The 14352-nt window shown below is 41.3% G+C and overlaps 2 protein-coding genes and 1 long non-coding RNA gene across 4 annotated transcripts in view; 2 read left to right on the plus strand and 1 right to left on the minus strand.

Annotated features, from left to right (window-relative positions):
- The window catches only part of LOC147198956 (cGMP-dependent protein kinase 1), an 86033-nt gene extending 85866 nt beyond the window's left edge, over positions 1-167 (plus strand). For both annotated transcript variants that reach the window (XM_086121757.1, XM_086121756.1), the window contains exon 18: positions 28-167. In XM_086121757.1, the coding sequence (XP_085977883.1) occupies positions 28-126 (99 nt within the window). In that variant the 3' untranslated portion in view covers positions 127-167. The remainder of the gene's footprint in view (positions 1-27) is intronic.
- On the minus strand, positions 63-11094 carry LOC147198957 (uncharacterized). Its single transcript, XR_015102013.1, has 3 exons — positions 10965-11094; positions 10672-10903; positions 63-202 (listed from the first exon to the last, which is right to left on the minus strand). It is a non-coding gene; the product is annotated as an uncharacterized LOC147198957 (long non-coding RNA).
- LOC147198958 (dickkopf-related protein 1-like) lies at positions 8732-11275 on the plus strand. Its single transcript, XM_086121758.1, has 4 exons — positions 8732-9163; positions 9344-9488; positions 9573-9695; positions 10986-11275. The coding sequence occupies exons 1-4, from the start codon at positions 8981-8983 to the stop codon at positions 11273-11275; spliced, it is 741 nt and encodes a 246-aa protein (XP_085977884.1). The 5' UTR covers positions 8732-8980.
- The last annotated feature ends 3077 nt before the right edge of the window (positions 11276-14352 follow it).

The following is a 14352-nucleotide window of genomic DNA, read 5'->3' on the forward strand; positions in this document are numbered from 1 at the left end:
CCGCCGTCCACTCATCTCCCTCGTCAGGTCACATCAGCAGTTGACACGAGTAACTTCGACAGCTTCCCAGAGGACAACGAGGACCCGCCGCCTGACGACAACTCCGGTTGGGACGTTGATTTCTGAAGCTCTCCTTCCAGCACCCCGTGGAACCAAAAGAAACTCTTCTTTTGTTGTTATGGAGGCCATGCAGCGGCTGTGGCTACCCGGTAAAAGAAACAAAAAAAAGCAGATATGATGGAGAAGAAGTCGATTTTAACGGAGGGATGGGATGGCAAGCCCTACTGGGTCACCGATATGCCTTTATTTCACTGCGGCCCCGGGTCAAGCATTTATAGTGGGACAGCTGTAGCACATGTTCGGTGTTGTCTTACACTCGGCTCTGAGGCAGAGAAAGTGCAGGGATACACACGCGCGAGCGCGCGCACAAAAAACATGGCCGGTGACAAAGCCCGGCGTTCCCACGTGACGGGCCGGCGAATGTTGCTGGGGTTTTTTTTTTTTGTTCTTGTTCTTGTTTATTTTTAGGATAAATAAGCGTGTGGAAATGTGAAATGTTGTGCTCTGATCATCGCTTCTCCCGTTGTACAACAAGTGCTCTCGACTAACCTGAATGTCACCAATTGCCACATTACATAGTATTGAGCATTTTAAAGGAGACATATTATGCAAGGTTTTTTTTTCCCCCTCGATTAAAAAAATTCCAAGGTGTCTTAATGGAAAAAAAGAAAAGAAATACAGCACGCTTGATATCCATCTGTTTAAAAATTGCTCCGTTTTGGGTTACGTCGTTTGCAGGGCGACCAGGGTCAGAGTTTGGACATTCTGACTAGGGCTGAAACGGATTCTCGAATATTTAAAATTTCTTGGTGAAAAAAAAATGCTCGAGGCATTTTTTTCTGCCTTGATTACCCGCTTATTTACATGTACGCTGTCAGGATGAAGAAGTCTAGCTAACCGCAGCAACAATTGTCCATGCTGTAAATGACAGGAACAAGCTGTAAGAAGGCCAACTTCAAGCCTTCAACCTTACGGGACCAAGTTATGGACTCAATGCCTTAGAGCGCTTTTATGTTGAAGTTATTACACAGTAACCGATCACCAGTCCGATCAAAAGATGGACCAATCTATTTCAACAACATGTCTATTTACTGCACAGGTAATCACAGGGATTTGCGAAAAATTGGGACCGGACTGGCCTACGAATCGCCAAATATTTAAAAATGCAAAATATCTGCCGATCCGATCCAGTCAGACACATGTGTACAAAGTAAAGCAAATACACCCAAATTAGCCAAATGGCCATAAAAAGCAAATATCCACAAAGAGCATATTGCATTTTCACTTGTGGGAGCAGCACTTCATCAACCAAGCCACTGAACGAAACTTTGCCAATTAGCGTAGCAGCTCCTGCAATGGACACATCCAAAGAGAAATACCGCCCCTCCCCCCAAGTCGACAAGATAGCAATAAGTATGCTCTGATTTTCAGAAGCTAACACTGTTAGCTAATGCTAATCTATTCTGTGCGAAGACTGCAGTTCTGCTTACCCTTTGGCTTAGACATGATACGCTTCTCTGTCAGAGTCCACTTTGCCCCTACAAACCCAGTTTCAACAGCATCAGTGCCCGTTTAATTAAATGACGCCTGTGTGTATGTGGAAGGGTCTTGGGGGAAGCGGCAGTAAAACAGGCCGAAATTCCAGATGCAGGGCAAGAGACTTGTGTAGTTCAACCTAATGGGAAAATTAAGAAATAAATCTTAAATCAAGATTTAACTATTTCTATTGAGGTAACCACTCTAATTTAATGATCAGGGCTATTTGCGAATGCTGGGGGTGTGGAGTATTGGTATACAGCAATTAAAAAGTCCAATTTCCATAATACGTCCCCTTTAAAGTACATTGTGAACACACACACGCACACACACACACACACAAACACAAAAGCACATAGGCGTGTGCAGTCAAAGAAAGGAGACTCTCCAAGTGCCCTGTTTCAGATGTCAACTATCACACAGCTGACACGGGAAATAATATTTTCAAGAAGTAACGTGTCATCCATAATGCACTCAGAACACCTTTAATTTCCGGCTTTCCCGCTAAATAAATCATGAAGTATTGTTTGGAGCTCCATCACGCCTGTACAGCTCGAACTGTGAAATCGCCGTTAATGTCTTTGGTGCTGTTCTTGATTCATGACCACAAAAAAAAAAAAAAAAAAAAAGAGACGGTGACAGGACAGTACGATTTGGTGGGATTTTTTTTTTTTGTGAAGTGATTTCTCTCCTTTTCCCGTGCTTGGTTTCTGTTACTACTTCTATTTGATATGAATGGCGGCGTCTATTTTGTGCAAAGATTTTTTTGGGGGGCGTGTATTTTCTCCTGTCACACCTGCATGACTTTCAAACAATCTTAAAGGCATCACCTGTCACGTCCCAACAATCAAGAGCATAAAATGTAAGTGCCTTAAATCAACGGCATACAAATCATCGTCACAAGGCCTTTTTGATGCTGCATGAACACACACAACTGAAAAGTGCGCCTCGTCCTCAAGATCATTTATTCTCAGATAGGAATTCAAAATCCATCGCAATCGACTGCAATGACATGCTTCTCACGTCAGTACGAAAACACACGCATCACGGAAGGCAGGAATGATTTGCAGTTGTCCACTTTTGTTTTTGTATTTGCGTCATACAGTTAATACATGACACCACATTGAGGGAAGAAATCAAATGGCAGACTGAAAGAGGCACATGTATTTATTGCTGCATTATGATTATGAAGATAGGGTTCAGCTTTCACTCATTTATTAATGCTTTGAGAGGTCCCGTGTTAAACTGATCAAGTGGAATACAACAGCTGTGCCATTTGATCCCAAAACAGATAAGAGGTTTATTTATTAGTGGTCATTTTAAGTTATATACTTAATTCAATGATTTTTTTAATGAATTAAAAAATTGAAAAGTCAATGGATTCATATCATATTTGGACCATCTTCATGTTGCCGGATATTTGCCTTGTGTTGTTTTTGTTTTGTTTTATTGCTGTAAATTAATTTTGCAAAGTGCCACATGTATGACTTTTGGAATTATAGACTTAAAAAAAAGTCAGTGTTGGTGATTTTATTAATTAAACCTACGTTCCCGCACCAAATGGCAGTCATGTAAGCAAGTGGCTAAACGTCCTTTATGTCGAGACTGAATCAATTTAGCAAATTTTATACTATCGTGGTCAACATGTTTTAATGTTTAAAAGTAAAGAAAGATCATGTTTAAACAATGGGGAAAATTGCTTATTTGGTCAACTTATTTAATTATATGTACACCACTGTATTATTTGTTCTTTATATTTATGTCCTGGATATATAAAATATTGTATTCTTCCTTTTGATTTACATGACACATCTAATACTTGTGTTTTTATTCAAATTAAAAATAAATACATTCATTATTATTTAACTAAATATATTTACAATAATTCGACTGATAATTTCCAAAAATTAAAAAAAACTCACGATACATGGACGTTTTTTCCAGCTAAAAACGCCTTACTTTACATGGTCGTTTTTTTTCGTCGAAAAATCGCCTTACTATACGTGGTCGTTTTTTTCGGGTCAAAACGCCTTACTATATATACATGGTCGTTTTTTTCGGGTTAAAACGCCTCACGATACATGGTCGTTATTTTCAGCTAAAAACGCCTGACTATATACAGTACATGGTCGTTTTTTTCGTCGAAAATCGCCTTACTATACATGGTCATTTTTTTCAGCTCAAAACGCCTCATTATACATGGTTATTTTTTTCGGGTTAAAACGCTTTACGATACTTGGTAGTTTTTTTCAGCTAAAATAGCCTTACTTTACATGGTTGTTTTTTTTCCGCAAAAAACGCCTTACTATAAATGGTCGTTTTTTTTCGGGTTAAAACGACTTACTATACATGGTCATTTTTTTTCGGCTAAAAACGCCTTACTATACATGGTTGTTTTTTGGGAGCTAAAAACTCCTTACTATTCATGGTCGTTTTTTTCGGCTAAAAAATTTGTCCAAAAACGCCTTACTACAAATGGTCGTTTTTTTTCGGGTTAAAACGACTTACTATACATGGTCGTTTTTTGGGAGCTAAAAACTCCTTACTATACATGGTCGTTTTTTTCGGCTAAAAACGTCTTACTTTACATGGTCGTTTTTTGGGAGCTAAAAACTCCTGACTATACATGGTCGTTTTTTGGGAGCTAAAAACTCCTTACTATACATGGTCGTTTTTTTCGGCTAAAAACGTCTTACTTTACATGGTCGTTTTTTGGGAGCTAAAAACTCCTGACTATACATGGTCGTTTTTTGGGAGCTAAAAACTCCTGACTATACATGGTCGTTTTTTGGGGGGAAAAACGCCTTACAATACAAAAAAAATACTTCAATAAACCTTACTTATCATGTTGGTCAAAGAAAGAAGGGATATCGTTGCAACCTCTGGGGATTGAACACCCAACCGCTAGTTTGGGACATGGTTTCTCTATCCCTGAGCCACACCACCACAGACTTCCTGTTTGTTTTGTGTTGTCTTCAATAAAGCTGCAAATGGTGGTTAAAGGTGTGACCTTGTTGCAAACACTGGGAATCGAACACCCAACCGCTGGATTTGGGACTTCAGCTTTCTACCACTGAGCTAACCAACCACTATGAACTTTTGGGTTGTTTTTGTGTTTTTCCTCAAATAAGTTGTATATGGTAGTTAAAAAGTAGACATTGTTGCAACAACCAAGGATCGAACACTCAACCTCTGGTGTGGCACTCCATCACTCTACCACTAAGCCAAAAAACCACATAGAGCAGTGGGGTTGTATTTCTTTATTAATCATGGTCGTTTCTTTCGGCTAAAAATTTCGTCCAAAAACGCCTTACTATACTATGTCATTTTTTCCGGGCTAAAAGCGCCTTACTATACAAGGTCGTTTTTTTCGAGCTAAAAACGCCTTACTATACTATGTCGTTTTTTTCGGCCTAAAAACGCCTTACTATACTATGTCGTTTTTTTCGGCTTAAAAACGCCTTACTATACTATGTCGTTTTTTTTGGGCTAAAAACGCCTTACTATGTTTTTTTTTTCGGGCTAAAAACGGCTTACTTTACTATGTCGTTTTTTTCGGCCTAAAAACGCCTTACTATACATGGTCGTTTTTTTTTCGTCCAAAAACGCCTTACTATACTATGTCGTTTTTTTCGGCCTAAAAACGCCTTAATATATTATGTCGTTTTTTTCGGCTTAAAAACGCCTTACTTTACTATGTCGTTTTTTTTCGTCCAAAAACGCCTTACTATACTGTGTCGTTTTTTTCGGGCTAAAAACGCCTGACTATACATGGTCGTTTTTTTTTTAGTTAAAAACGCCTTATATACTATGTCGTTTTTTTCGGCTTAAAAACGCCTTACTATACTATGTCGTTTTTTTCGGCCTAAAAACGCCTTACTATACTATGTCGTTTTTTTTCGGCTTAAAAACGCCTTACTATATACTATGTCGTTTTTTTCGGCCTAAAAACGCCTTACTATACTATGTCGTTTTTTTCGGCTAAAAAAGCCTTACTATACATGGTGTTTTTTTTCGGCCAAAAACGCCTTACTATACATGGTGTTTTTTTCGGCCAAAAACGCCTTACTATACATGGTCGTTTTTTTCGGCCAAAAACGCCTTACTATACATGGTCGTTTTTTTCGGCTAAAAACGCCTTACTATACATGGTCGTTTTTTTCGGCCTAAAAACGCCTTAATATATTATGTCGTTTTTTTCGGCTTAAAAACGCCTTACTTTACTATGTCGTTTTTTTCGGCCTAAAAACGCCTTACTATACATGGTCGTTCTTTTTCGTCCAAAAACGCCTTACTACTATGTCTTTTTTTTCGGCCTAAAAACGCCTTACTATACTGTGTCGTTTTTTTCGGCCTAAAAACGCCTTACTATACTATGCCGTTTTTTTCGGGCTAAAAACTCCTTACTATACTATGGCGTTTTTTTCGGGCTAAAAACGCCTGACTATACTATGTCGTTGTTTTCGGCTTAAAAACGCCTTACTATACTATCTCTTTTTTTTCGGGCTAAAAACACCTTACTATACTATGTCGTTTTTTTCGGGCTAAAAACGCCTGACTATACATGGTCGTTTTTTTTTAGTTAAAAACGCCTTACTATACTATGTCGTTTTTTTCGGCTTAAAAACGCCTTACTATACTATGTCGTTTTTTTCGGCCTAAAAACGCCTTACTATACTATGTCGTTTTTTTTGGCCTAAAAACGCCTTACTATACTATGTCGTTTTTTTCGGCTTAAAAACGGCTTACTATATACTATGTCGTTTTTTTCGGCCTAAAAACGCCTTACTATACTATGTCGTTTTTTTCGGCTAAAAACGCCTTACTATACATGGTGGTTTTTTTCGGCCAAAAACGCCTTACTATACATGGTCGTTTTTTTCGGCTAAAAACGCCTTACTATACATGGTCGTTTTTTTTCCGGCCAAAAACGCCTTACTATACATCGTCGTTTTTTTCGGCCAAAAACGCCTTACTATACATGGTCGTTTTTTTTCGGCTCAAAACGCCTTACTATACATGGTCGTTTTTTTTCGGGTCAAAACGCCTTACTATACATGGTCGTTTTTTTCGGCTCAAAACGTCTTACTATACATGGTCGTTTTTTTCAGCCAAAAACGCCTTACTATACATGGTCTTTTTTTTCGGCTGAAAACGCCTTACTATACATGGTCGTTTTCTTCGGATCAAAACGCCTTACTATACATGGTCATTTTTTTCAGCTAAAAATGCCTCCTATACATGGTCGTTTTTTTTCGTCTAAAATCGCCTTACTATACATGGTCTTTTTTTTCGTCTCACAACGCTTCACTATACATGGTCGTTTTTTTCGGCTAAAAACGCCTTACTGTAGATTGTCGAGTTATTTTTCGGCAAAACATACGCCTTACTATACATGGTCGTTTTTTCGGCTCAAAACGCCTTCCTATACACATTCATGTCTGTCCCTTGGTGTGATTGGGGGGTGGGGGGATAATTCCCTCCTCCCCTACCTTTCTCAAATAAGCGGATCAAATGAAGAGTTAATCGACGCGAGTGACTTCAATCACCCTTAGAAGATGTTTGAATGTCAAAGAACATGATGGAATTAGCTCTCACAAAGACACCAAACATTTGTTTTTCTCGACAGAGGATGAAATAAAATGTAGAATGACGTGGAAAAGTTGCAAAGATGACTACAAAATGCACACAACACTACAAAAAAGGACAATATTTACTCTGATCATAATCAGTTGACTTAGACTAGTGGGTTCGCAACCTTAATCGATTGAAAACGATGCAATAATTAGATATTTCATCTATTATAAAAACAAAAACTGCTGGAATAATGATTACATTAAAATGTATTTCTCTTAAAAGTGCAAATTAAACAATGAAAATGTGTACTTAATTGTATGAAAATAAAGACAAATGCAAATATGACACAGCACTTAAAAGTTAAATACAATGGAAATGCAATGCAAAAATACCGTATAATATAAAATACCGTAAAAAATAATTGATGTTTGTTCTTAAATGATAAAAAACTAGAATTCTTAAAAATGAAATGCAAGTCTATTGTTTTGTTACCTACAACTGCACTACACTTAAATTGTGCTCCTCTAAAAAAAACAACAAAAAAAACAATGTCCTGCACACATAAAGCACAAAAAATGCAATATACTAAAAAAAACAAAACGAAAAACTATTTCAAACAAGCTGTTTGCATCAGTTACAAGCATATTTCCAGTATGCTTTATCTTATTTCAGGGTTTAAATGTCACACATTTGATTTATATTTAATTTAGTAATTATTATTCATACCACTAGAGGGAGCCGTGTGCCACTTCTTGTCGTCATTCCACTCTTGTCCGGACTGTTTTCTCTCTTTTTTTTTTGCTAGTTATTTTACCATCACCATTAAGACCTAAATGTTTGAAGTTGTCTGATAACCTAACTTTAATCCTTACCCATTTCCCCTATAAATAATGCATTAAAGTATTTACCATGAAATTCTGATTTGACAATCATATATTTTATGACCAAAAAAAAAAATAAAAACATCATTTTTCTTGAGCAGATTATTTTTTATCGTGTATTTTTTGTCTCTCACAAAGAAAAGATGAAAACTGATCTGACCGCAAACAACAAAATCTGAATCTGCCCGTTTTTTTTTTGCTAGCACATCAGGTGTTCATGATGACAATAATGCAAACAAAAATATATAAATACTTTATGTTATGAATTAAGGGTTAGGTTCCACTTGTTGCTGAACTTAACCTAGATAGGTACCTGTACACACACTCTCTCTCTATAAGCACATCTGTCAAAAGAGTTTTATGGCTATATTTTTGACATGTGGTTACACTCAAAGTGTCCCCCAAATCCAAATCGCGTAAACTCCGCGACTCCTCTCGATGATTTCCATTGGCCACCGTTGGCATGTCAAGTTTCTTGTTGACTTGTATGTCTGCTGCTAGAGACTTTCAACCCCCCCCCCCCCCCCCCCCCCCGCTCCCCCCTCTTCGTCTCTTCAGCCTGACCGTATTTGCGCACTGGACGTTCCAAACTCATCAGACAGACTTAACAGGTCGTTATCATTAGCCAAACACGGAGTCTGAACAGATGAGCGTTTTCCGCGCACCGTCTTTGAAATTCCACCCTTCGCCTTTGTTTGTGCCCTGCGAGGGGGCGGGAAGACAAACAGGTCCGCGCGTATAAAAACATCAAACCGGCACTTGGGGCGACACTGGAGACGTGCCTACACACTAGACGAGAGACTCTCTTCTGGAACACTTTCTAGAGGGAATTCCTCGGCCGATTTTTGGGGGACGTCTTGTTTTTGCTCTCACCACCACCAACAACAACAACCCCAAAAAAAAAAAAAAAACGGTTCCATCCAGTCATGCTGATGCGATGCGTCGCGCGTTGTTTCCTGCCGGTGTGGCTCTCGCTACTTGGATACGTTTACGCGGGGCCGATTGTCCTCTACTCCAACGCCATCAAGAATTTCGAGCCGGTCAGCCCCAGTCCGCGGACCTCGCCGCCTGGCAGCGTGGGACACAGATTGCCCGTGGACGCCTCGCAGGTATGCCGCTTTTTTTTTTTTTTTTGCTTGTGTGCCTCTCCATGCATAAAAGTTACCGTGCGTAAAAAAGAAAAACCCCCAAAAACGTTCCACTGCGTAAAAGTTAGTGTGCATACAAGTCGTCCGTTTGTCGTGTGATTTAATGGCCGCCCCGTTGCCCCCCCCCCCCCCCTCACCCAGGCGACAGGAGTATGTGCGGATGACGACGATTGCGGCGGTGATGAATTCTGCAACGACGTCCGAAGTATGTGTCTGGCGTGCCGCAAGAACCGGAAGCGTTGCGCACGGGACTCGATGTGTTGCGCTGGAAGCCGCTGCAGCAACGGTAAACGCAAACAAAAGCAAACTCTGCCAACCCCCTTTTTTTTTGTTGGACAAGTGTAAATTCGCACTCTCCTGTCCTCTCCAGGTGTCTGCCAGACGAATGACATTGATGGGCCGGGCTGGCATATACACAACTCTACCATGGAGCATCATATGGAGCATCATGCCAAGAGACCCCTCACTGCCCACGAAGCGCACACGGTAAAAGGTAACTATCAAAAAAACGAGAAAAATAAAAGAATTGGATCTCTCTTGGTCCACTGTTAGGTTTTTGTGTTGCCTGTGTGCAGATGAGGCGCAGTTTTAAAAGTTTTAAAAGTTTCCTCTATGACAAACTCACCTATTTGCTGTTTTGCTCAGGCCATCAACCTAATATAGAAGCAGTATTTTGGTGCCATTTTAAGGATGTATTGTTAAAATGTGATTTTAAAAATACTCTGTAGTTGTTGCCCCACCTACTTGCGACCCATGGATTCACTTAGTTGCGGTTGTTTTTTTTTCTAACCTTGCCGTTATCTGCTGAAAAGCTCGCCTATTTGCTGTTTTGGTGCAGCAACCTGCCAAATATTTAAGTAGTGCTGTGACACCGAGAGGCAATTGTCAACCTTTTTTGCGGGGGTGTAAATTACTTCCCGATTTTTGCCATTTGCTGCGGCTTGACTAGAGTGAAGCCCTCTATTAGCAGTTCATTCTTCATAAACTTGTGGATTTTATTTTAGAGCCTCTGTAATTTGCAGTAAGGCTAATGAAGAGGACAGTATTGCTTTGGCACCATCTGTAGTATCACCTCTGCAGCAATCATTAATTATCAAATGAACCGATAATTATTTGGCACAATCGATTCATTTCGATACCTTTTTTTTTTTAAATAGAAAATAGTCCAAAGCCTCGGAATTTCAGCGGCAGCTCTTTGTATTGTTTATATAGAATATCTTTTAGAAGATAATCCTCCATTATTCGTCGATGCCCTCTACTGTAAAATTATTGCTTTGTGCGGTACCGTTTGGTATCTTGGTGTCAAAACTCTATATTGGAGTGAGTGGAGGAGCTTCACTAAGCCAGAGGTAGTCCTCTACTGCCATCATGTGGCATGTCCTATTACAAAGCCTATTAGGGGGTTCCAACTACTTGCTCTGTGTAATTTAACCTGCGTTTTTTTTTGTTAAAAAAAAACAACAACTCACTTTTGCCGTTTTTGTTTACGCTCATGCCAAAGCCTTGTATTGCTTTGGCGCCGTCTTCTGAGCCTCACAAGTGTCGCAGGCACGCCGGAGTCTATCCCAGCTGTCTTTGGGCAGCAGGCGGAGGACACCCTGAACCGGTTGCCAGCCAATCGCAGGGCACACAGAGACAAACAACCATTTGCGCTGCACAATCACACCCGAGGACAATTTGGAGTGCGCCGTCTTCTGACATCTGTAGAAAATTTGAAATAACTGTCGGGTTTATGCCATTTCCCCCCCCATGATCATCTGACCTCTTTTGTTTGTTATCCAAGGTCAGGAAGGGGACACGTGCCTGCGCTCGGCCGACTGCTCGGCGGGCCTGTGCTGTGCCCGCCACTTCTGGTCTCGCATCTGCAAGCCGGTGCTGAGCGAGGGCCAGGTGTGCACGCGCCACCGCCGCAAGGGCACCCACGGCCTGGAGCTGTTCCAGCGCTGCGACTGCGGCGACGGTCTGGCGTGCAGGCCTGAGAGAAGCGAGCGGGAGCAACAGCAGCAGCAGCAGCAGCAGCACGCCGTCAGCAGGACATCGGCCCGGAACCTACACACCTGTCAGAGACGCTGACGCACACACACACACACACACACACACACACACACACACACACACACACACACACACACACACACACACACGCACGCACGCACATGCCAACACCCAAGACTTTCTTTCCTGTCAACGCTGCTGACACCGAGACAGCGCCAGGAAGCAAAGATGCGCTTCCTGGGAAAAGTGATACACCCGCAGAGATGATGGACTTGTCTATGAATGGATGAGAGGGGATGTAGACAGGAGGGGGCTGGGGCGGGGTGTCCAGATCAATTGTCCATGGCGGTTAATGGCAGAGCTGTTTTTTTGTTTCTGTTTTTATGGAACTTGAAGCCTCGGTTATTGCAGTAAATTACTGCATTGTGAATGATGGCTGGGGAACCAACCAGGGAATTTGAGTACAACAAACAGTTAACACACAAATGGTCATAATATATATGAAAACGGCGATCCCGCGGCGCAGAAGTATGCAGACCCACTTGGAAAAGGCGGAAATGTTTGTTTTTAGAAATAACACGGGTCAACGGCAACATTTTAATCTGCGATGGCTTCACGAGTCAGGAAATGTATTTTTGACGATGATTGACAAAAAAAATGTCTTGACTTTTTCACAACACATCATCCAGGAAAGTTTACTTGCATCGCTGATTAAAACGTGTGGTTAGCAAAATTGTTGAACAGTGTAATTTCACCCCTGCCTTCAACACCTTCGAACTTATTAAAGCAGATTTTTCAAAGTATACCTTAGAGCCTGTTTTCACTCTCGCAGCCTATAGTATAACATCACTTTGAGGGAAAGAGAACCCCCAGATGAAATGCCAAGCGCGATTGTTTCACGCTGATTATGTGCCTTTGCCAGTTGAAGTTTACCTTAAAACTTGACATTGTATATTCAAACAACAAACCATATAGATTAATCTCACCAGTTAGATCAATGCTAACATACGTACAAAGCGGCATAGTGAAATTAGCATCAAAGTCGCAATAATATAACCTTTCAAACAACTATGCTGCGACTTTGACACAAATGGAGCAGCAAACGCATACAAGCCCGACAGTATTCTTCGTCGTACTATAGAAGGTTCGCCTCTGTCATTCGGAGTTTGTTTTGTAAGAGCTCGTCAAAAAATGAGCGTTTGAAAATCCAGAATATTGCTGGGGGTGGAGGGGGGGTACACTGTAACGTTTGATCATGAGTTCTGCATGGCCTAAACTGGCACTTGGCTATCCGAAAAAGGTTCCTCAGCCTGGTTGTAAATAATTCTCTGGGGGGGAGGGGGGGGCACTTCATTGTGCAATGGAGTCAACACCAGTAGGAGAACAACATGGTGCCGCATGCAGTGTAAATATGTTTCATATTGTTTTGTAAGAAAACCTGATCTATATTGAGAATGTGAATGTTTTATTAAACGCTCCTCTTAATCAACTCACTTGTTGCTGACCTATTTCTTGACATTGAGGCACCAACAGTTTTCGGCGGCGGCGGTGGTGGTGGTGGTGGTGGGGGCAAACAATTACCGCCGTTGTTGTTTAACACGTCGCGCCATTTCTCACAAATCAGCGGGTTGGGAGCCAGTGGATGGTTGGAATACTTTGGCTGTGCGCGCCACACCAATTCATTACCCGCAAATCACTGAGATATGCACAGAGAGACCAAAAAAAAAAAGCGTCTTTTAATGAGGCACTGGAGCAGCCCCGAGCCAGCGTGCCACATCCTGCTATGGAGGAGGAGGCGGAGGAGGACATGTTATTAGATGGACATTAAAAACAAGACAGGGTGCTGACATATCAAATGGTTAGAGCAGAGAGGTAATAACAACGTGTCGGCCACGTCTTGGTGAGAGCAACTCTTTGGTGTCGCCGGCAAGGATATAATTAGAAGCTCCCTGAAAGCGTCATGCGCGGCAGCAGTGCGTAAAGATCCAACAAATGGTGATTTTATTTATTTATTTATTTTTGTTGCTTTGACGTCATTTGGCGCGCGCAGTTTCCCGGCACGAGTCTCCCCAGCGTGTCGATGGATGTGCGCTAACCTCCCAAATACACCTTGGTGCCTGTAATTAGGACGCTTTCAATTAGAAGATCGCCAGAAAACGACCGCGCTTTATTCTTCTTTATGTCTGACACATGATGAAAAGAGGCAAAGACATTAAAAGTGTCTTCATCTGGTTACGGCCACAGAAGTGGTGTCGTGTCGCCGGCCACTTTGAAAACTTCACAGTACAGGCTACACTTTGATGTGGATTGAAATGAGGCGAGTTTGCTACGATTGTATTGAAATGTGCAGCTCCTGATTAATAGCTGCCCCTATCACATTATTTGCAATTTGCTCATGGCTCATTATTTCATGGTTGGATGATATTCACAAGGGCGAAACTAGATATTTTTGTTTGTTTGTTGCTTTTTTTACGTTTTCCGACTGTCTCTTGAACTTTTAAACTGTGCTTTTAACGATTATTTTTTTTCTGTATTTTCTCTTTTTTAAGATCTTTTTTTTGTAGTACCTTTATAATATTCTATGTACAGAAGTGTGGAACGGCCAATGTGGAGTAAACATTTATGACTGGGCGACGTCACCCGAATGTACTGCAAAGCGATAAACAGCCAGCTGCTAACCTGAGCTCACGACAGCCAATTCATTTACTTCTGCTTTTAGTCATGGACGCCCACGTCACTCACCAGACAAGGCCCCACCCTTTAAAGCTATACACACTCAAAAGACACAGATAATTCAGTGTAGAGCAGGGGCCTGATAACGGCCCTGATTCAAATGATCAGGGCCGTTATCAGGCCTCTGCAGAGCTCGCTGATCAGCCGATCATCAGGTGTGTTGCAGCAGGGAGAGACAAAAAACAAGCAGGAAAACGGCCATCGAGGACCGGAGTTTGAGACCCCTGCTCGATTATTATCGGTGACTTTTGAGTATGTATACCTTTAAAAGGCGGGGCCTTGCCTGGTGAGTGACGTGGGCGTCCATGACTAAAAGTAGAAAGGATCAGTGTGGCGACCCCAAGTGGACAATAATGATACTTAATACTCACATGCACGTTTTTGCTGTTCAGTCACGTAAAATCCATTTTTATTCAATCGCT

The sequence above is a fragment of the Hippocampus guttulatus genome, chromosome 10 (assembly GCF_054856545.1).
Source record: "Hippocampus guttulatus isolate MCC_2025c chromosome 10, RoL_Hgut_1.0, whole genome shotgun sequence".
NCBI classification, from domain to species: domain Eukaryota; kingdom Metazoa; phylum Chordata; class Actinopteri; order Syngnathiformes; family Syngnathidae; genus Hippocampus; species Hippocampus guttulatus.